Raw genomic sequence first — 23,665 nt, forward strand, 5'->3', positions numbered from 1 at the left:
TATATCCCCAGTTCTGCCGCTGCTCTTTAATGCATAGAAAAAAATAAATAATTCTCACCTTCTCTACATCTTCCGCCGCACAGTGATAGGAGCACATGATGTCATTGCCATGCATCCCCGGTCACGTGTACACCGGCCTCTGATTGACTGGCAGTGTGTATTACCGTGCACGGACCCGACGGGTCTCTGCTCCGCAATGCACTTCAACTGAATGTACGTCCTCGACGCACATCCAGTTGAAGTTTGTGCTGGCATCGGTGGGCCCCTCACCCTTACAAGCCGGGTCATGGCAGTGACCTCTGTGACCACTGTCCTCCTGATTATACCCCTATGATACCTAATAGGAATCAGAAGTGATGTAACAATAAGAGGAAACTCAAGAAGAAAGAGGCGGCATTTCACACTGCAGGCGAACTTCGTAATATATTTTATTCACATGACAGCACTGTGACACATCACTTGTAGCATAGTTTGCAGCAACGTTTCAGGAGTAATTCCTTCTTCAGGCTTAAAGAGAACCATCATTAATTGTATCCTTCACATTGGTGAGAGGCCACTGTCTAAGCAGGGAACCCAAATACCGTACCAATCAGTAGGGTTTTTCAACGGAGGACCAAACGATTGGCTTAGTTATTGATCATACATATACAATTCGCATGGGTCCATATATTAGGGGCCTTCAACCAAGCACCGATCATCTTTTTATATTGATGATCTCCATATTTAAAAGGGATCTTAAAGTGTTTGTCCACAATTTTTCTAAATAAATGTATTTGGGGCTAAATATCATTTTTGCAATTGGGTTTCATTACATATTTTGCATCATTTTTCTTTTAGAGGCTCTTTGTTTCTTTGCACGTTCAGCTTTGATGTGGTCAGTATTCCTAAATTAGCTAAATCCCTTTAAGCCATCCTCTTAATTAATTTAATCATTAAATTAAAGCTTGATCATTGTGCACTGACTAGTTATCCAACTTTCTATTTTGCTCTCAGTTCTTATAATTTTTTTTCCCTGGTTGCTGTCATCGAACAGAAGCCTATATATTTCTCACAGCTGAGTGTTTGCTGCAATGTATCCTGTCTAGAAAAAGATATGTGAGCTAATCAGCCTCGGCGATGGGCACGTGGGATTAGAATGTGTGTACTAGAGTCTATGGGGTCACTTTCCGCTTGTAAAGATGGGCGTTAGTGATGACTATAGATAATGGAAGGGGATTAGGATAATTGAACGTGGCCCCATTTTAGTTCAACCATGGTAACCCCCTTTTTAAAATAATTTCTGTACTGTGACATCACAATGAGCTGCCCGTGGGAGCCGCAGCTTCAGTGACTTGCGGTAACCTCAATGACATCACCGCCGGTCACTGAAGCTGCGATCTGATGCTCAGCTCAGTGTGTCCTGCATGCCAGGCTGAGCGGTCGCATCATGGCACCGCTCAGCAAGGCATCCAGATGAAGACTATGACTATAGGGTTAGAAATGTGGGCGTCTTATAGATGCCTCTCCATTACTAACCACTGGGCTTGATGTCAACGGCCATAAAAAAAGCTGACATCAACCCCAACCCTATTACTCCATTTGCCACTGCACCAAGGCAAGGAGGCGAGACTAAGTGCCAGATTTGGCACATCTTATGCATGCGCCATTTCTGGGGGCTGACGAAGGCTGATGTTTTTAGTCTGGGAGGGGGGAACAATATCCATGGCTACTAATATCAGCCTAAAGGCCTGAAGTTGTCTGTTTAGCCTTTGCTGGTTAACATTTTTAGGGGGAACAAAGGTCATTTATTTTATGGGGTCTACTGTAAACTAACCAGTAAAGGCTAAGCAAACAGAGGTGAGCTGTTGTTAATAGCCTGGGAACATTTAGCGCTATTGGCCCCTTTCCCAGATTATTAATATCAGCCCTCAGCGGTCAGTTTTCCCTCTGCTGGTAATAAAAAATATGCAGACGTCCACGCAGTTTTAAAAAAAATTGATTTAATGCACACTAGACACACACCGGCCGCTGATTACAACTGTCATCAGTGTAGCCTTCTCTTACTGATCACAAAAGAGAGCAGGGGACAAAGATGGGAGCTGCCTACAGCACCCGACGCTTGAGATCAGAGTGAACTGTACGGCTTTTCCCATGCGCCAGAATGTGTCACACTGACACACGGATATCATCCGTGTGTCATCATTGTGCACGTGTGCCGCATGCATTTTGACCGTAGCGCTGGCAAAAAATGGACATCTGTGGGTTTTTCACATGGACATACGGTCCCTGTGAAAAACCTGCCATGTATGTATCATCATTGAATATAATGGGTGTGTGTATGTACTGTGACATCACAGTGTGCCATATTCATGCACTGTGTTCCTTAACCCTGTAATGTGCCATCATTATCAAACTTCACTGTGCACTATACCTATACTGTGACATCACTTTGTTGCATATCCCTGTACTGTGACATCCCTGTATGCATTACCCTACCCCTGTACTGTGACATCTGTGTGTTTATTGTCCCTGCGCTGTGACATCACTGTGTGCATTATCCTCGTTCGGTGACATCACTGTGTGCATCATTCCTGTACTGTAACATCCCTGTGTGCATTATCCCTGTACTGTGACATCACTATGTGCATTATCCATGTACTGTGACATTCTTGTGTGCATTATCCCTATACTGTGACATCACTGTGTGCATTATCCCTGTACTGTGACATTCTTGTGTGCATTATCCCTATACTGTGACATTACTGTGTGTATTATCCCTATACTGTGACGTTCTTGTGTGCATTATCCCTGTACTGTGACATCACTGTGTGCATTATCCCTATACTGTAACGTTCTTGTGTGCATTATCCCTGTACTGTGACATCACTGTGTGCATTATCCCTGTACTGTGACATCACTGTGCATGTGAGTTCACTATTGTGGCATCACTGTGTGCATGATTTGTGTCCTGTAATATCTCTAGGAGCATTACCCTTGTGCTGTGACACCACAGTGTGCATTATGTGTTATTATATATGGAATAATATACTGCAACTAGCTACCTAGACAGGAAAATTATTTGTGCCCCTTATATAATAATCACAGAAAGAATTGTGTGATGCTAAAGTAACAAACTGTCAGCTGTGAGAAGCCATTTTTGTGCTTCCAGGAACCAAGTTATCTGCGGACCTGTCACCCGGTTTGACAACACAAACTGCAAGCATTACTAAATAGATCTCTGACACCTGACATCCAAAATCTACATCAGAATATTCCTTGATTAAAGTGTAGCTCAATCTCCGCTCACCTGGCCTGATCTGCAGAGCCTCAGTGTCCCTCCTCCCTGCTGAGCTCTCACACTGCTCAGTACAAGGTGCAGCTGTCAGACAGGCTGGGTTGGAAGAGGTTGAATGCTCTTTGGCTTTAGAGTATTCTACCTGGACTCATCAAAATGCTCATCTTAATATCACGATCATAGAGCCATTTTAATATGAATTTTCAAAGTAAGTCGACCAGTATCATCAGGTCTAACATCTATGCAATAACGTATACAGTTTTTGTATTGTGAAATCTGGTGATAGATTTGCCTTAAGTCTAAAAACTGATGGGTAGAGCTGGGATATTGGTTGGTTACATGGCATTGTAGGCCTCCTTTTCTTCCTTGTAGAGGATATGCAGGAAGCAGGCGCTCAGCGTCACTCCGGCCAGCTGCCAAACATAAGAGAATAGAAAGAGTCCATCACTGCTTTGTAGAAAAAATTTCAAAGTCTATACATAAAACACAAGAAAATGAACAACCAAGAGGATTAATTAAGTCACTATGTTTTAGCTGTGGTTTTCTTAAAGGGGTAAGGTGGGCAAAACCTTAAAGGGGTATTTCTAGCCATGGGGTATTCTTGATTACTGTAATTCACTTCTGATCGGTCACTAAATGGTCCCTCTCCAATGTAGCAGCCAGGTATATCTTTCTGACCAGCTACTACAAGTCTTGTCTCGTGCTGCACCAGTTCTGTAGAATGCGCTACCCCAATCAAGCTAATTCTCACTGTTCCTGAGAATGAAAGGACTGCGGTTATGATTTATTGCTGCTTCCCCTTTAAAAGTGTTTTTTTTTTCCAGCTGAGTGGCGCCCTGGCTGCCCACTGCGCAAGGAACTGCAGAATGGCCAAATTTACACTCAATTCCTTATTATACAAGGAAAGGCTCTGTAACAAGGATGTTGCAGTATTACAGTTTGTCCAGCAGATGGAGACATTGTCATCCTCTAAATGACCTTAAATGTAAAATCTCAATTTTATTTGACATTTGATAAATTATTATCACTTCTGATTTAGATTCAGTAGGGAAGCGCTGAGAACAAGGGACACGTCCGTATAAGAGGGGTCAAGCAAAGACAGGAGGGGGATCCCCTCTGTTACAGTACAATTTGCCTAATATTTTCATGACATGAGACAGTTTATGATGCCAGCGCTGAGAATTGGAAGCAGAGACGGAATAAAATCTAAGTTTAAAGGGAAAGTGTAATCAGAAAATGAGCTATTGGGTAATCAGGCTAAAAGGAAATTAGAATGTGTTTTCTGTATCACTATATATCTATTAAATAAAATCAAACTCTTGCAATTGTTCACACTGATCGCTCTGCCGCATACTAGACTCATCCTCTCTGTCCTGGGCAGAAGAGTTTTTATCAGTCTAATTATCAACACAAGAATGATTATAATGAGGGTATGTTCACACGTTGCAGATTTCGCTGCGGATTCGCAGCAGTTTTCCTTGAGTTTACAGTACAATGTAAACCTATGGAAAAATCCACAGTGCACATGCTGCGGAAAAAAACGCGCAGAAACGTAGCATTGTTTATTCCGCAGCATGTCAATACTTTGTGCGGATTCCGCAGCGGTTTACACCTGCTCCATAATAGGAATCCGCAGGTGTAAAACCGCAGGTGGAATCCACACAAAAACTACAAAAAAATCACGGTAAATCCACGGTAATTCCGCAGGTAATCCACAGTGGGGTTTACCTGCGTATTTACCAAAATCAGTCTGGAAAAATCCGTTGGAATTTACGCAACGTGTGCACGTAGCCTGAAAGGTCTCTAGACACCTTTATATAGCATAGATATTATATGATCCACCATTCACAATAGGTGATATCACAGCTCACCTCCTCCTCCTGTACAATGACTGATAACACCTTTATATACAGTAGATAACACAGGATCCACCATTCACAATAGGTGATGTCACAGCTCACCTCCTCCTCCTGTACAATGACTGATAACACCTCTATATACAGTAGATAACACAGGATCCACCATTTACAATAGGTGATGTCACAGCTCACCTCCTCCTCCTGTACAATGACTGATAACACCTCTATATACAGTAGATAACACAGGATCCACCATTCACAATAGATGACGACACAGCTCACCTCCTCCCCCTCCTGTACAATGACTGATAACACCTCTATATACAGTAGATAACACAGGATCCACCATTCACAATAGGTGATCTCACAGCTCACCTCCTCCTCCTGTACAATGACTGATAACACCTCTATATACAGTAGATAACACAGGATCCACCATTTACAATAGGTGATGTCACAGCTCACCTCCTCCTCCTGTACAATGACTGATAACTAGTGTTGATCATTCCGATACCGCAAGTATCGGCCGATACTTGCGGTATCGGAATTCCGATACCGGGATTCCGATACTTGCCGCGTATCGGATACCGGAATCGGAAGTTCCAAGATTCAAAATGCAGAAATTCAGCCAATGAGAATGATTCCAAGTGTGGGCACATCCTGTTTAGCATGGAGGGCATGAAACTACTGGCAAGGCTGTGATTGGCTGCTGAAATGATGTCATGATGCAGTTTAAAAGTCGCTGGCGCCATTTTGCGATCACTCTGCTGTGAATTCAGTTAGTGACAGGACGCTGTTTGCTGACTGAGGGACAGTTTAGAGATAGCGATTTGCTTCTTTGTGCTTTCCAAAGGCTAATTTAGCAACCGCTGTGTTCACCTACTATTCACCTTGCTTTTGCCTTGTAGCGCTGTTTTCACAGCGATCTGCAAGGTCTGTGTGTGTGTGTGTGAGTGCAGCCCACTCTCTAGTCTGAGTGCAGCCACATAGGCCATCCATAGCTGGTTGTATTCAGTTCAGGGAGGGTGGTTCATTGCCTCATACTGTTCTTTTTTTTTTTTTTTTTTCAAGTAGTGTAGTCTGCTGCTAATTTATTCAAAAAAATCCTATTAGTGTCTTTCCACCCATCTCCAGCTAATTTGTGGAAAAACACTACATAGGATAACGTAGAGGAGGGTTTTTGGGCCTTGCAGCGCCGTTTACGGCTGTCTGCACGGTCTCCGTGTGACTGCAGCTCGCCCTGTAGTCTGTGAGCAGCCATAGCCTGGTTGTCTCCAGCTCAGGGTTGTTCACTGCGTCATACCGCCAAATCAATTTTCATTTTGTTTTAAGTAGTGCAGGCTGCTGCACATTTTTTCCAAAAATTCCTATTAGTGTCTTTCCACCCGTCTCCAGCTAATTTGTGGAAAAACACTACATAGGATAACGTAGAGGAGGGTTTTTGGGCCTTGCAGCGCCGTTTACGGCTGTCTGCACGGTCTCCGTGTGACTGCAGCTCGCCCTGTAGTCTGTGAGCAGCCATAGCCTGGTTGTCTCCAGCTCAGGGTTGTTCACTGCGTCATACCGCCAAATCAATTTTCATTTTGTTTTAAGTAGTGCAGGCTGCTGCACATTTTTTCAAAAAATTCCTATTAGTGTCTTTCCACCCGTCTCCAGCTAATTTGTGGAAAAACACTACATAGGATAACGTAGAGGAGGGTTTTTGGGCCTTGCAGCGCCGTTTACGTCTGTCTGCACGGTCTCCGTGTGACTGCAGCTCTATCCGTTGTCAGTTCAGCCCCAAAAAAATAAATAACTAATAAAGTTCACCAAACACACCAGTTACACCACTTTACATTTGTGTAGGCCACATTAGCTGATATTAAAGTCTAGTCCACACTTTAGAAAATTAGTGTTTCTTATACCTGTTAGGAGGAGTTGCTCAGGAATAAGCACACAAAGCAGTTAGTACTTTTCTGCTTATCTTTATCAGTCAACCAAGATGAAGAAGGCAGTGAGTAAGGCACGTGGGCGTGGGCGCGGAGCAGGGAGGGGACGTGGGGATTCTGTGCCTGCTGCGGGCACCGGTGACTCATCAGCACCCACTTTCACCAGGCAACAGTCATTCATGCGCAGCTTTGTGTCAGAGCGCCGTACACCGCTGCTGCGTGAAGAACAAATTGAAGCCGTTGTCGGATGGATGGCAGCTAATGCATCAACTTCAATTAGTGCCACATCCTCTCAGACACAGAGCACTGGAGAGCAGCCATCTGTCTCTTCACCACCTGCCAAATTGCCCAGGCAGACAGAGAGCCCAGGACAGGAGCCGTCTCTACTTCTGTTCTCTGAATCTCTTGGCTTGGAAACAGGGGGCCAGCCAAGCAGCATTGGAGAAATGGAAGAAGAGGCAGTGTGCAGTGATGCCCAACAGCTTTTTCTCTCTTCCTCTGAAGAGGCGGGTGGGCCAGTGGCTCCGGTCACCACATCGCAGGCCGCATCAGCTGATGATGACACTCAGGTGCCACTTACTGGTGCGTGCTCTGCTGCTGAGACTACCCAGGAGGAGCAGTTGGGGGCAGAGGGTAGTGTAGATGATGAGGTCCTTGACCCATCTTGGCGTGAGGGACAGGAAGGTGGTGGGAGCAGCTCTGAGGAAGAGATTCCCCGTACGGCCCAAAGAGGGAGAGGGAGGGGGAAGACTGCGGATCCTGCAGCCTCCGCTTTGGCAGCCGTTAGGAGCATGTCTCTTCCAAAAGCCAAAAAGGGCGCTCCCAAGACTTGCAGTGCCTGGTCCTTTTTTGACACAGTTGCAGCTGACATTTGCTATGTCAAATGCAAGGTGTGTCATCAGAAAGTCAAAAGAGGTCGAAATGTCAGCAGCCTCAATACCTCCAACATGTGGAAACATGTGCGCACCAGGCACCCGGCGGAGTTAGAAAAACACACTGAAGAGCTAGGCCAACCAACAGCGGCAGCTACCACCTCTTCAGCTCGTGTTGCCTCTTCCTCCAGCTCACACGCAGCTGGTTCGGCTTCCTCCCAGGATCGCCATGGAAGAACCTCTGGCCCTGTTGTCCAGAGACCCGCTGTAATTCCACCCGCAGCACCACTTTCCCAGTCATCCACACACTCCCAGCCCAGTCTACAGCCATCGGTAGTACAGGCATGGGAGAAAAGGCGGCCTTTCTCGTCAAACCACCCACGAGCACAGGCTCTGACTGCAGGCATTGCCAAACTTCTGTCACTGGAAATGCTGTCATTCAGGCTGGTGGAGACTGACAGCTTCCGTGACTTGATGTCATTGGCAGTCCCCCAGTACAATGTGCCCAGCCGCTTTTACTTCAGCAGGCAAGCCATCCCTGCCCTGCACAAGCATGTGGAGGGACACATAAAACACGCGCTACTGAACGCCGTCAGTAGCAAGGTCCACCTCACCACCGATGCGTGGACCAGTCACCATGGACAGGGGCGATACCTTTCCCTCACTGCCCATTGGGTTAATGTCGTTGAGCCGGGTACAGACCGTGCGAGTGGCGCAGGACGTGTCCTGCCCACTCCAAGGATTGCAGGAATCCATTCTGTACGCATTGACTCCTCCTCCTACACCAGTTCCTCAGAATCATCGCTGCAGGAGCCGTCACAGTCCACCTCCACATGGACCCGTGATGAACGTGTACCTGTTACGACCGACATGAGCACAGCCGTGGCCAAACGTCAACAGGCCATCTTGAAATTAATTTCTTTGGGGAATCGAAGCCACACAGCGCAGGAGCTCTGGAATGCCATCAAGCAGGAGAGCGATGTGTGGTTTGTGCCAGCGAATCTCCAGCCAGGCATGGTAGTGTGTGATAATGGCCGAAATCTGGTGGCAGCTCTGGGCCGCGGCAACCTCACTCACATCCCATGTCTGGCACATGTGCTCAATTTGGTCGTGCAGAGTTTTCTGAGGGACTATCCGGATCTTGATGCACTGCTGCACAAGGTCCGCCTAGAGTGTGCTCACTTGCGGCGTTCCAGCACGGCAAAAGCGCGCATTGCGGCTCTGCAGCGCCGACACCGCCTGCCGGAACATCGCATCATATGTGACCTACCTACCAGGTGGAATTCCACGTTACATATGTTGGAGCGGTTGTGTGAGCAGCAGCAAGCTGTAATGGAGTACCAGCTGCTTCAGGCGCAAAAAAGTCGCAGTCAGCGCCGTACAGACTTCACAACCACAGAGTGGGCCACTATGAAGGACGTCTGCCAGGTTTTGCGTCCCTTCGATTATTCCACGCGGATGGCGAGTGCAGATGATGCACTAGTCAGCATGACTGTCCCCCTTATCTGCCTGCTTGAAAAATCACTGCAAGCGCTAAGGGATGATGTTGTGGAAGAGGTGGAGGATGAGGATTCAGCATTTCCATCATCTTCTGGACAGTCAGCGCCACGTGGTTCCTCACAAACGCGTAGGCAGGGGACAGTTTGTGAGGAGGATGAGGAGGAGTCAATGGAGGAGGAAGACATCCGTCCAGAGGAGGGAGTTACCGAATTGTCCAGTACTCAGTGTGTACAGCGAGGGTGGGGTGATGACGAGCGGGCAGATATCACGCCTCCAGCAGGGGACAGCGTTTCTTGGGCAGTTGGCAGTCTGCAGCACATGGTGGATTACATGCTGCAGTGCCTGAGAAACGACCGCCGCATCGCCCACATTCTCAACATGTCTGATTATTGGGTGTTCACCCTCCTCGATCCTCGCTACCGGGACAACGTAGAAAGCCTCATCACACCGTTGAACCGGGAGCGAAAAATGCGGGAGTACCAAGACACACTGGTGAATTCCATCATCTTCTCCAGTCCAGCTGAGAGAAGTGCTGCTAGTGCATTCCAAAGCAGCTCAGTGCGTCCAGGCAGTGGTGGAGGCTCTGCACAAAGAGGGAGCAGAAGCAGTGCCTCTGCCCAAGGCAAGACCAGTATGGCCGAACTGTGGCACAGTTTTCTGTGCCCGCCACAAAAGTCTACACCATCACAGACGGCTCCAGTCAGCAGGAGGCAACGGTTCCGTCAGATGGTGACAGACTACATGTCTTGCCCTCTTGCTGTACTCCCAGACGGCTCTTCCCCTTTCAAGTTTTGGGTCTCAAAGCTGGATACATGGCCAGAGCTAAGCCAGTATGCATTGGAGGTGCTGTCTTGCCCTGCGGCCAGTGTATTATCGGAACGTGTCTTTAGTGCTGCAGGTGGTGTACTAACTGACCGTCGCATGCGACTATCCTCCGATAACGTTGACCGGCTTACTTTCCTGAAAATGAACAAGGCCTGGATCTCGCAGGAATTTGCCACTCCTCTTCCTGATTAAATAATTAGGTGACTGTCTACAGTATCCAGGTCTCCTGTTGTGTTCATCTTTCTACCACCTGAACTTAAATTCCTGGGCTCCAACACCGCCAGTTGAGGCTCAGAAGTGCCGTCTGCACAGTCAAAACATACGACCCAGTGTTTTTGGGTGTCAGTAACGTCAGCTGATCCCCAGCTGTGTAGCCGGCAATGTGTCCTGCGACCGCCACACTGACACAACAACTGAAATTTCAGGGAACCTGTCCCACCCCCACCCCCAGGCGTTTGTTACTGAAAGAGCCACCTTGTGCAGCACTAATGCTGCACAAGGAAAAGGTAGCTATTTTTGTTTAGCTCCTTGCGCACGCAGAACTTAACACTTTTAAAGTGTGTCCACTGATACCGTAAAACCATCCCAGAGGTGGGACTTTCCTTTGTAATGTGACGCAGCACAGCCGTCATTCCTACCCCCTTGGCGCGTGCGCCGCCTCCTCAGTGTTGTTTGATTCTGTCCCGGAGCCTGTGCTGTTATGTTATCCCGTGGCCAGGCACACTTAGCGCTGCCCGTCTTCTGGCATCATTTGGTGTCAGGATGGCTGCTCCTGTGCGGCCGCGCTGGCCGAGAGCCCGCCTCGCAGTGTCTTCTGATTTAATCCCACTGGGGGCCTGGGATCCATGGACATGCGCAGTGCATATCTGAACCTCCACCTCTCACTCATCTCCCTATGGCTTCTTCAGACTGTTCGGTGTCAGCTGGTCCCTAATAGCATGCCACGGCCGTGACACCGCACAGTCTTAAGAAGCCGTAGGGAGGGGAGTGAGAGGCGAGGATATGCACTGCGCATGGCCATGGATCCCAGGCCCCCAGTGGGATAAAATCAGAAGACACTGCGAGGCGGGCTCTCGGCCAGCGCGGCCGCACAGGCGCAGCCAGCCTGACACCAAATGATGTCAGAAGATGGGCAGCGCTAAGTGTGCCTGGCCAAGGGATAACATAACAGCGCAGGCTCCGGGACGGAATCAAACTACGCTGAGGAGCCGGGGCGCGGTGCCCGGGGGGGAGGAATGACGGCTGTGCTGCGTCATATTACGAAGGAAAGTCCCACCTCCGGGACGGTTTCACGGTTTCAGGGGACACATTTTATAAGTGTTTAGTTCTGTGTTTGCAAGGAGCATGATGAAAAGAGCCACCTTTTCCTTTTGCATCTTTTGTGCTGCACAAGCTGGCTCTTTCAGCTACAAACGCCTTGGGGGGGGTTAAAGGTTCCCTTTCGACTTTCTCAGGCTTCGGCCTACATTGTGTTCCTCTGCTTTTCCACCTGTCCCTGGGCTCCAACACCGCTAGTTGCCGTCCAGAAGTGCTGTCCGCACAGTCCCAACAGTCCCTCCTCTGTTATTGGGGTTCAGTAACGTCAGCTGTTCCCCTGCTGTGTGTGTGGCAATCCCTCCTATCTCCTCCACCTCCTCCTCCACCTGTCCCTGGGCTCCAACACCGCTAGTTGTTGCCTGGTAGTGCTGTACGCGCAGTCCCGACAGTCCCTCCTCTGTTATTGGGGTTCAGTAACGTCAGCTGTTCCCCTGCTGTGTGTGTGGCAATCCCTCCTACCTCCTCCACCTCCTCCTCCTCCACCTGTCCCTGGGCTCCAACACCGCTAGTTGTTGCCTGGTAGTGCTGTACGCACAGTCCCAACAGTCCCTCCTCTGTTATTGGGGTTCAGTAACGTCAGCTGTTCCCCTGCTGTGTGTGTGGCAATCCCTCCTATCTCCTCCACCTCCTCCTCCACCTGTCCCTGGGCTCCAACACCGCTAGTTGTTGCCTGGTAGTGCTGTACGCGCAGTCCCGACAGTCCCTCCTCTGTTATTGGGGTTCAGTAACGTCAGCTGTTCCCCTGCTGTGTGTGTGGCAATCCCTCCTACCTCCTCCACCTCCTCCTCCTCCACCTGTCCCTGGGCTCCAACACCGCTAGTTGTTGCCTGGTAGTGCTGTACGCACAGTCCCGACAGTCCCTCCTCTGTTATTGGGGTTCAGTAACGTCAGCTGTTCCCCTGCTGTGTGTGTGGCAATCCCTCCTACCTCCTCCACCTCCTCCTCCTCCACCTGTCCCTGGGCTCCAACACCGCTAGTTGTTGCCTGGTAGTGCTGTACGCACAGTCCCAACAGTCCCTCCTCTGTTATTGGGGTTCAGTAACGTCAGCTGTTCCCCTGCTGTGTGTGTGGCAATCCCTCCTACCTCCTCCACCTCCTCCTCCACCTGTCCCTGGGCTCCAACACCGCTAGTTGTTGCCTGGTAGTGCTGTACGCACAGTCCCAACAGTCCCTCCTCTGTTATTGGGGTTCAGTAATGTCAGCTGTTCCCCTGCTGTGTGTGTGGCAATCCCTCCTACCTCCTCCACCTCCTCCTCCTCCACCTGTCCCTGGGCTCCAACACCGCTAGTTGTTGCCTGGTAGTGCTGTACGCACAGTCCCGACAGTCCCTCCTCTGTTATTGGGGTTCAGTAACGTCAGCTGTTCCCCTGCTGTGTGTGTGGCAATCCCTCCTACCTCCTCCACCTCCTCCTCCTCCACCTGTCCCTGGGCTCCAACACCGCTAGTTGTTGCCTGGTAGTGCTGTACGCGCAGTCCCAACAGTCCCTCCTCTGTTATTGGGGTTCAGTAACGTCAGCTGTTCCCCTGCTGTGTGTGTGGCAATCCCTCCTACCTCCTCCACCTCCTCCTCCTCCACCTGTCCCTGGGCTCCAACACCGCTAGTTGTTGCCTGGTAGTGCTGTACGCACAGTCCCGACAGTCCCTCCTCTGTTATTGGGGTTCAGTAACGTCAGCTGTTCCCCTGCTGTGTGTGTGGCAATCCCTCCTATCTCCTCCTCCACCTCCTCCTCCACCTGTCCCTGGGCTCCAACACCGCTAGTTGTTGCCTGGTAGTGCTGTACGCACAGTCCCAACAGTCCCTCCTCTGTTATTGGGGTTCAGTAACGTCAGCTGTTCCCCTGCTGTGTGTGTGGCAATCCCTCCTACCTCCTCCACCTCCTCCTCCTCCACCTGTCCCTGGGCTCCAACACCGCTAGTTGTTGCCTGGTAGTGCTGTACGCACAGTCCCGACAGTCCCTCCTCTGTTATTGGGGTTCAGTAACGTCAGCTGTTCCCCTGCTGTGTGTGTGGCAATCCCTCCTACCTCCTCCACCTCCTCCTCCTCCACCTGTCCCTGGGCTCCAACACCGCTAGTTGTTGCCTGGTAGTGCTGTATGCGCAGTCCCGACAGTCCCTCCTCTGTTATTGGGGTTCAGTAACGTCAGCTGTTCCCCTGCTGTGTGTGTGGCAATCCCTCCTACCTCCTCCACCTCCTCCTCCTCCACCTGTCCCTGGGCTCCAACACCGCTAGTTGTTGCCTGGTAGTGCTGTACGCACAGTCCCGACAGTCCCTCCTCTGTTATTGGGGTTCAGTAACGTCAGCTGTTCCCCTGCTGTGTGTGTGGCAATCCCTCCTATCTCCTCCTCCACCTTCTCCTCCACCTGTCCCTGGGCTCCAACACCGCTAGTTGTTGCCTGGTAGTGCTGTACGCACAGTCCCAACAGTCCCTCCTCTGTTATTGGGGTTCAGTAACATCAGCTGTTCCCCTGCTGTGTGTGTGGCAATCCCTCCTACCTCCTCCACCTCCTCCTCCTCCACCTGTCCCTGGGCTCCAACACCGCTAGTTGTTGCCTGGTAGTGCTGTACGCACAGTCCCAACAGTCCCTCCTCTGTTATTGGGGTTCAGTAACGTCAGCTGTTCCCCTGCTGTGTGTGTGGCAATCCCTCCTACCTCCTCCACCTCCTCCTCCTCCACCTGTCCCTGGGCTCCAACACCGCTAGTTGTTGCCTGGTAGTGCTGTACGCACAGTCCCGACAGTCCCTCCTCTGTTATTGGGGTTCAGTAACGTCAGCTGTTCCCCTGCTGTGTGTGTGGCAATCCCTCCTATCTCCTCCTCCACCTCCTCCTCCACCTGTCCCTGGGCTCCAACACCGCTAGTTGTTGCCTGGTAGTGCTGTACGCACAGTCCCAACAGTCCCTCCTCTGTTATTGGGGTTCAGTAACGTCAGCTGTTCCCCTGCTGTGTGTGTGGCAATCCCTCCTACCTCCTCCACCTCCTCCTCCTCCACCTGTCCCTGGGCTCCAACACCGCTAGTTGTTGCCTGGTAGTGCTGTACGCACAGTCCCAACAGTCCCTCCTCTGTTATTGGGGTTCAGTAACGTCAGCTGTTCCCCAGCTGTGTGTGTGGCAATCCCTCCTACCTCCTCCACCTCCTCCTCCTCCACCTGTCCCTGGGCTCCAACACCGCTAGTTGCCGTCCAGAAGTGCTGTCCGCACAGAGCCAAACACCTCGCCAATGTGTTAGTGGGGTTCAGCACCGCCAGCTGTTCCCCTGCTGTGCAGCCGGCAACGTGTACTGCGACCGCCACGCAGGCACAACAAGTTAAATTTAAGGGAACCTGCCCCCCCCCCCCCCAGGCGTTTGTTACTGAAGGAGCCACCTTGTGCAGCAGTAATGATGCAAAGGGAAAAAGTGCCTCTTTTCGTGGTGCTCCTTGCACATGCTGATCCTAACACTTATGAAAAGTGTCCCCTCCTACCGTGATACCGTACGGTTGGTGGAACTTTCCTTTGTGATGTGACGCAGCACAGCCGTCATTCTTACCCCCTTGGCGCCGTGCGCCGCCTCCTCAGCGTTGTTTGAATCAGTCCCGGAGCCTGCGCTGTTAGGTTAGCCCTTGGCCATGCACACATTTTGCGCTGCCCGTCTTCTGACATCATTTGGTGTCAGGCTGGCTGCGCCTGTGCGGCCGCGCTGGCCGAGAGCCCGCCTCGTACTGTCTTCTGATTTAATCCCACTGGGGGCCTGAGATCCATGGACATGCGCAGTGCATATCTGAACCTCCACCTCTCACTCATCTCCCTACGCCTTCTTCAGACTGTGCGCTGTCAGCTGATCCCTAATAGCATGCCACGGCCGTGACACCGCACAGTCAGAAGAAGCCGTAGGGAGATGAGTGAGAGGTGGAGGTTCAGATATGCACTGCGCATGTCCATGGATCTCAGGCCCCCAGTGGGATTAAATCAGAAGACAGTACGAGGCGGGCTCTCGGCCAGCGCGGCCGCACAGGCGCAGCCAGCCTGACACCAAATGATGTCAGAAGACGGGCAGCGCAAAATGTGTGCATGGCCAAGGGCTAACCTAACAGCGCAGGCTCCGGGACTGATTCAAACAACGCTGAGGAGGCGGCGCACGGCGCCAAGGGGGTAAGAATGACGGCTGTGCTGCGTCACATCACAAAGGAAAGTTCCACCTAGCGGACGGTATCACGGTAGGAGGGGACACTTTTTATAAGTGTTAGGTTCAGCATGTGCAAGGACCATAATTAAAAGAGCTAAGTTTACCTTTTCCAGCATTAGTGCTGTACACGATGGCTCTTTCAGCTACAAACGCCTGGGGGGGGGTTAAAGTTTCCCTTTTTTAACTTGCTCCAGTGCAGGCTTCGGCCTACACTCTGCTCCCTCTCCTCCTCCTGCTGACCCTGGGCTCTAACACCGCCAGTTGGGGCCCGGTACTGCTAGCTGCACAGAGAAAAACACCAGCCAATGTGTCAGTGGGGTTCAGCACCGCCAGCTGTTCCCCTGCTGTGCAGCCGGCAACGTGTCCTGCAACTGCCACGCAGGCACAACAGACCCAAAGCTGCCGCCAGTGCAGGCTTCGGCCTACACTCTGCTCCCTCTCCTCCTCCTGCTGACCCCGGGCTCTAACACCGCCAGCTGGGGCCCGGTACTGCTAGCTGCACAGAGAAAAACACCAGCCAATGTGTCAGTGGGGTTCAGCACCGCCAGCTGTTCCCCTGCTGTGCAGCCGGCATCGTGTCCTGCAAAAGCCACGCAGACACAAGAACTGAAATTGAAGGGAACCTGTCCCCCCTCCCCCAGGCGTTTGTACGTTTTTAAGGCCACCTTGTACAGCGGTAATGCTGCATGTGTGCAAGGTGGCTCATAAACGTATTCTCCTCGCACATGTGGAACTGAAAACACGTCTAAAATGTGTCCTCTGTGTGACCATTTAACCGTCCCGGTGGTGTGACTTTCCTTTGTAATGACACGCTGCAACCCCCTTGGTAGCGCTGCCCGTCTTCTGGCATCATTGTTTGGCTGCCTGCTCCTCTGCGGCCGCTCTGACCCACACAACGCCCCTCGGTGTCTTATTTCTTGGGACTGCGAGGGTGTGATTGATGGGCATGAGCGGTGCATCACTTCGCCTGTCCCTCATCTCGTTCCGCCTTCTTCAGACTGTGCGGCTTCATGGCTGCGGCATGCGATAAGGGATCAGCTGACGCCGCACAGTCTGAAGCGGGTGTAAGGACCCGAGTGCGAGAGGCGAACATATGTGCTGCGCCAGGCCATGAATCCCAGCCCCGCAGTGTTTTAACAATGTTAAGACACTGCAGGGCTGGAATTAATGGTCATCGCGAACCGCACCGGCCGACATTAAATGAGGTCAGAAGATGGGCAGCGCTAACAGCGCTAGGCCGGGGGATAACACGACAGCGCAGACTCCTGTACAGCAAATAACAACGCTCAGGAGGCTGCACCCAGCACCAAGGTGGGATTCTTGACATCTGTGCTGCGTCTCATTACAAAGGGAACTCGCGCCTCCAACACAGTTTGACTGTATAAAGGGCTAAATGTTATACGTGTTTCATTCAGCGTGTGCAAGGAGCAAAATTAAAAGAGCAACCTTTGACTTGTGCAGCACTACTGCTGCATAAGCTGTGGCTCTTCTACTTTGTAACCCCTGAGGGGGGGTTAAAGGTTACCTTTGAAATTGGTTCAAGTAGGCTTCGGCCTACACTCTGCTCCCCCTGCAGAGCCCGGGCTCCAACACCGCCAGTTGGGGCCCGGTACTGCTAGCTGCACAGAGCCAAACACCAGCCAATGTGTCAGTGGGGTTCAGCACCGCCAGCTGTTCCCCTGCTGTGCAGCCGGCAACGTGTCCTGCAACTGCCACGCAGGCACAACAGACCCAAAGCTGCCGCCAGTGCAGGCTTCGGCCTACACTCTGCTCCCTCTCCTCCTCCTGCTGACCCCGGGCTCTAACACCGCCAGTTGGGGCCCGGTACTGCTAGCTGCACAGAGAAAAACACCAGCCAATGTGTCAGTGGGGTTCAGCACCGCCAGCTGTTCCCCTGCTGTGCAGCCGGCATCGTGTCCTGCAAAAGCCACGCAGACACTTGCTCTTGTACCTTCTGCTCCCCATCCTGGTTCCAGTACCGTCAGCTGGTTCTGGGCAGAGCCTTTGGCTTAGGTGCCTCCCTCTGGGTATCCGAGTTCCACCAACGTCAGGTGGTCCTTGGTAGTGCTTTCAGGCACGGGTACCTCCTGCTTAGTAACCGGGTTCCAGTAACGTCAGCTGGTCCTCGGTAGTTCCATTGGCTCTTGGACCTTCGGCTACCCATCCGGGTTCCAGCACCGTCACCTGGTTCTCGGCAGTGTCTTTTGCTCTTGTACCTTCTGCTCCCCATCCTGGTTCCAGTACCGTCAGCTGGTTCCGGGCAGAGCCTTTGGCTTAGGTGCCTCCCTCTGGGTATCCGAGTTCCACCAACGTCAGGTGGTCCTTGGTAGTGCTTTCAGGCACGGGTACCTCCTGCTTAGTAACCGGGTTCCAGTAACGTCAGCTGGTCCTCGGTAGTTTCATTGGCTCTTGGACCTTCGGGTAGCCATCCGAGTTCCAGTTCCATCAGCTGGTTCTCGGCATTTTCTCAGCCTTCTTGTACCTTCTGCTACATTTCCAAGTTCAAGAGACTAAACACGATGACCCGGAAGACCACCCCTAAGATGACGACGACACCAGAGACGACAACCACCGTGATGACGACGACCCTGGAGACGATGACCCTGAAGACCACCCCGATGACGACGACCCCGGAGACGACGACCCTGGAGACGACGACGACCTGGAAGACCGAGAAGCAGAAGAACAAGAGGCTGCAGAACAAAGAGCAGAAGAACATTAAGCATAACACTAAATATCAGAGCAAAAAATATTATCTAAATTATAAGCAGAAGAAGACTAAGCAGTGTATGGGGGTGAGTCCGTTCCTCCTCGTGGTGCCCCTGGATAAAGCCTGATGCTGCAGGCCAAACTGAACGCGGACAAATGTAACTCTTTTGTGACAGGCAGAACGGAAGGTGTAATCTTCAAACTTTTATAGATAACAACTACGGGAATGCCTGTCACAAATAAGAATATGATGAAGAACTTGAATATGAAGAAGATAATAGTAAAATAAAAAGAATATGAACAATGTAACCAAAAAAATAATAGGTAGAAGATGAAGAAGAAGATGAATAAGGTGAAGAAGTTGATGTCAAAGAAGCTGATGATGAGGATAATGAAGAAGAAAGTGTGGGAGAAGTAAAAAAGAAGGTGAAGGGCGTGGAAGTAGTGAAACATCAATATCTGACAAAATAAAAAAAAAATTAACATAGTCAAAATCTTTCTACCGCCGAACGTCATAAAAAAAACCAAAATCCTGCTATTCTATTACATTGGGCTAAACCTCTGTGCCTTTAATGTCTCCGCCACGTCCCCCAATACATCCTACATTATTCTTAGTTGTTTTCCTTCATGTAGAATGAACCTACAAGTTTATAAAGGGTTTATTTTAATTCCGATATTTTCGTCCCATTGACTTGCATTGGGATCGGGTATCGGTATCGGATTAGATCCGATATTTTGACGGTATCGGCCGATACTTTCCGATACCGATACTTTCCGATATCGGAAAGTATCGCTCAACACTACTGATAACACCTCTATATACAGTAGATAACACAGGATCCACCATTCACAATAGATGACGTCACAGCTCACCTCCTCCTCCTGTACAATGACTGATAACACCTCTATATACAGTAGATAACACAGGATCCACCATTCACAATAGGTGATGTCACAGCTCACCTCCTCCTCCTGTACAATGACTGATAACACCTCTATATACAGTAGATAACACAGGATTCACCATTCACAATAGGTGATATCACAGCTCACCTCCTCCTCCTGTACAATGACTGATAACACCTTTATATACAGTAGATAACACAGAATCCACCATTCACAATATGTGATGTCACAGCTCACCTCCTCCTCCTGTACAATGACTGATAACACCTTTATATACAGTAGATAACACAGGATCCACCATTCACAATAGGTGATGTCACAGCTCACCTCCTCCTCCTGTACAATGACTGATAACACCTCTATATACAGTAGATAACACAGGATCCACCATTCACAATAGGTGATGTCACAGCTCACCTCCTCCTCCTGTACAATGACTGATAACACCTCTATATACAGTAGATAACACAGGATCCACCATTCACAATAGGTGATGTCACAGCTCACCTCCTCCTCCTGTACAATGACTGATAACACCTCTATATACAGTAGATAACACAGGATCCACCATTCACAATAGGTGATGTCACAGCTCACCTCCTCCTCCTCCTGTACAATGACTGATAACACCTCTATATACAGCAGATAACAAAGGATCCACCATTCACAATAGGTGATGTCACAGCTCACCTCCTCCTCCTGTACAATGACTGATAACACCTCTATATACAGTAGATAACACAGGATCCACCATTCACAATAGGTGATGTCACAGCTCACCTCCTCCTCCTGTACAATGACTGATAACACCTCTATATACAGTAGATAACACAGGATCCACCATTCACAATAGGTGATGTCACAGCTCACCTCCTCCTCCTCCTGTACAATGACTGATAACACCTCTATATACAGCAGATAACACAGGATCCACCATTCACAATAGGTGATGTCACAGCTCACCTCCTCCTCCTGTACAATGACTGATAACACCTCTATATACAGTAGATAACACAGGATCCACCATTCACAATAGATGACGTCACAGCTCACCTCCTCCTCCTGTACAATGACTGATAACACCTCTATATACAGTAGATAACACAGGATCCACCATTCACAATAGGTGATGTCACAGCTCACCTCCTCCCCCTCCTGTACAATGACTGATAACACCTCTATATACAGTAGATAACACAGGATCCACCATTCACAATAGGTGATCTCACAGCTCACCTCCTCCTCCTGTACAATGACTGATAACACCTCTATATACAGTAGATAACACAGGATCCACCATTTACAATAGGTGATGTCACAGCTCACCTCCTCCTCCTGTACAATGACTGATAACACCTCTATATACAGTAGATAACACAGGATCCACCATTCACAATAGGTGATGTCACAGCTCACCTCCTCCTCCTCCTGTACAATGACTGATAACACCTCTATATACAGCAGATAACACAGGATCCACCATTCACAATAGGTGATGTCACAGCTCACCTCCTCCTGTACAATGACTGATAACACCTCTATATACAGTAGATAACACAGGATCCACCATTCACAATAGATGACGTCACAGCTCACCTCCTCCTCCTGTACAATGACTGATAACACCTCTATATACAGTAGATAACACAGGATCCACCATTCACAATAGGTGATGTCACAGCTCACCTCCTCCCCCTCCTGTACAATGACTGATAACACCTCTATATACAGTAGATAACACAGGATCCACCATTCACAATAGGTGATCTCACAGCTCACCTCCTCCTCCTGTACAATGACTGATAACACCTCTATATACAGTAGATAACACAGGATCCACCATTTACAATAGGTGATGTCACAGCTTACCTCCTCCTCCTGTACAATGACTGATAACACCTCTATATACAGTAGATAACACAGGATCCACCATTCACAATAGATGACGTCACAGCTCACCTCCTCCTCCTGTACAATGACTGATAACACCTCTATATACAGTAGATAACACAGGATCCACCATTCACAATAGGTGATGTCACAGCTCACCTCCTCCCCCTCCTGTACAATGACTGATAACACCTCTATATACAGTAGATAACACAGGATCCACCATTCACAATAGGTGATCTCACAGCTCACCTCCCCCTCCTGTACAATGACTGATAACACCTCTATATACAGTAGATAACACAGGATCCACCACTCACAATAGGTGATGTCACAGCTCACCTCCTCCTCCTCCTGTACAATGACTGATAACACCTCTATATACAGTAGATAACACAGGATCCACCATTCACAATAGGTGATGTCACAGCTCACCTCCTCCTCCTACTGTACAATGACTGATAACACCTCTATATACAGCAGATAACACAGGATCCACCATTTACAATAGGTGATGTCACAGCTCACCTCCTCCTCCTGTACAATGACTGATAACACCTCTATATACAGTAGATAACACAGGATCCACCATTCACAATAGGTGATGTCACAGCTCACCTCCTCCTCCTCCTGTACAATGACTGATAACACCTCTATATACAGTAGATAACACAGGATCCACCATTCACAATAGGTGATGTCACAGCTCACCTCCTCCTCCTCCTGTACAGTGACTGATAACACCTCTATATACAGCAGATAACACAGGATCCACCATTCACAATAGGTGATATCACAGCTCACCTCCTCCTCCTGTACAATGACTGATAACACCTCTATATACAGTAGATAACACAGGATCCACCATTCACAATAGGTGATGTCACAGCTCACCTCCTCCTCCTCCTGTACAGTGACTGATAACACCTCTATATACAGCAGATAACACAGGATCCACCATTCACAATAGATGACGTCACAGCTCACCTCCTCCTCCTGTACAATGACTGATAACACCTCTATATACAGTAGATAACACAGGATCCACCATTCACAATAGGTGATGTCACAGCTCACTTCCTCCTCCTCCTGTACAGTGACTGATAACACCTCTATATACAGCAGATAACACAGGATCCACCATTCACAATAGGTGATGTCACAGCTCACCTCCTCCTCCTCCTGTACAGTGACTGATAACACCTCTATATACAGCAGATAACACAGGATCCACCATTCACAATAGGTGATGTCACAGCTCACCTCCTCCTCCTGTACAATGACTGATAACACCTCTATATACATTAGATTTAGTGCATTAGATGGTAAAGTGAATGCTGTCTTTCAAAACTACTACTCGTCCTCCCAAAAAACATGCCATCATATGTATGGATGGCTATGTCGACTGAAATAAAAAAAAGCCTTAATTAAACTAAAAAAAAAAAATAAAACAAAAGGGCAAAAAATGGGGAAAAAATGGCTGGGCTATAAAGGGGTTAATTTATTTCTCTAACAAATTAACGACAAGTTGGTTTTAATGTGACAATTAATTTCTTCAAATATCTGTACATTGATCGCAAGACATCTTTCTGATAAAGAGCTTCAAATGCTCTGCCTAAAATTGGCAATAAAATAATAAAAATTGTATCTGTCTTCTGATACCACTAGAGGGCGCATAGAGGATACTGCATAAGGTGGTATTACTAAGCATCAGGGTGTAATGTCCTTGGTCACAGAGGGTGCGACCATAGCCTGTCCTGTGCAAAAGGGGGGCCAGCCAACACTTATTACTGTTGGATGCACTTTCAGCAGAAACGTATTGTGGTGCAGAGACCTTCCGGGTCCCTGCACCACAATACGTGCCGCCAATCAGAGGCCGGCAGCTGATGTCGGCTTGCCAGTCACAGGCAGCGTATAGTACTGACGTCATACATCGCCCATAGTAGGCAAGTCAGCTACCGACCTCTGTGCCGGCCATAGAAGAGGACGCCACATGTCGTGGGAGGGAGGGATAAAGGTGAGAAGAAAGAGAAAAAATAGGGAAATTATTAAAGGAAGGGGCTAATGATAGGGATATTATAGTAGGAAGGGGGCCAGAATGGCGGACATTACTACTGGAAGGGGCACAGGATGTTGGACATTATTACTGCAAGGGGCCCAGGATGGGGGGCCATTTTTTACTGAAAAGTGCACAGAATGGGGGACATTATTACCGGAAGGTGCACAGGATGGAGGACATTATACAAGGAACGGGCCCGGGGTGGAGGATATTATACCAGGGTGGGGCCCAGGATGAGTGATATTAGTACAGGATGGGGAACATTATACATTATTACCGGAACACGCCTAGGATAGAGGACATTATACCAGGAAGGGGCTCAGGATAGGGAACATTTTTACTGAAATATACACAGAATGGGGGA

The 23,665-nt window shown here is 49.4% G+C and overlaps 1 protein-coding gene across 1 annotated transcript in view; it reads right to left on the bottom strand.

Annotated features, from left to right (window-relative positions):
- Positions 1-424: 424 nt before the first annotated feature.
- LOC143776769 (tetraspanin-11-like) overlaps positions 425-23,665 on the bottom strand; it is a 72,048-nt gene continuing 48,807 nt past the window's right edge. Inside the window, exon 8 of the mRNA XM_077266495.1 lies at positions 425-3,687. Coding sequence (XP_077122610.1) covers positions 3,610-3,687 — 78 coding nt within the window. The 3' untranslated portion in view covers positions 425-3,609. The remainder of the gene's footprint in view (positions 3,688-23,665) is intronic.

This window comes from Ranitomeya variabilis, chromosome 5, assembly GCF_051348905.1.
Source record: "Ranitomeya variabilis isolate aRanVar5 chromosome 5, aRanVar5.hap1, whole genome shotgun sequence".
Classification (NCBI taxonomy): Eukaryota; Metazoa; Chordata; class Amphibia; order Anura; family Dendrobatidae; genus Ranitomeya; species Ranitomeya variabilis.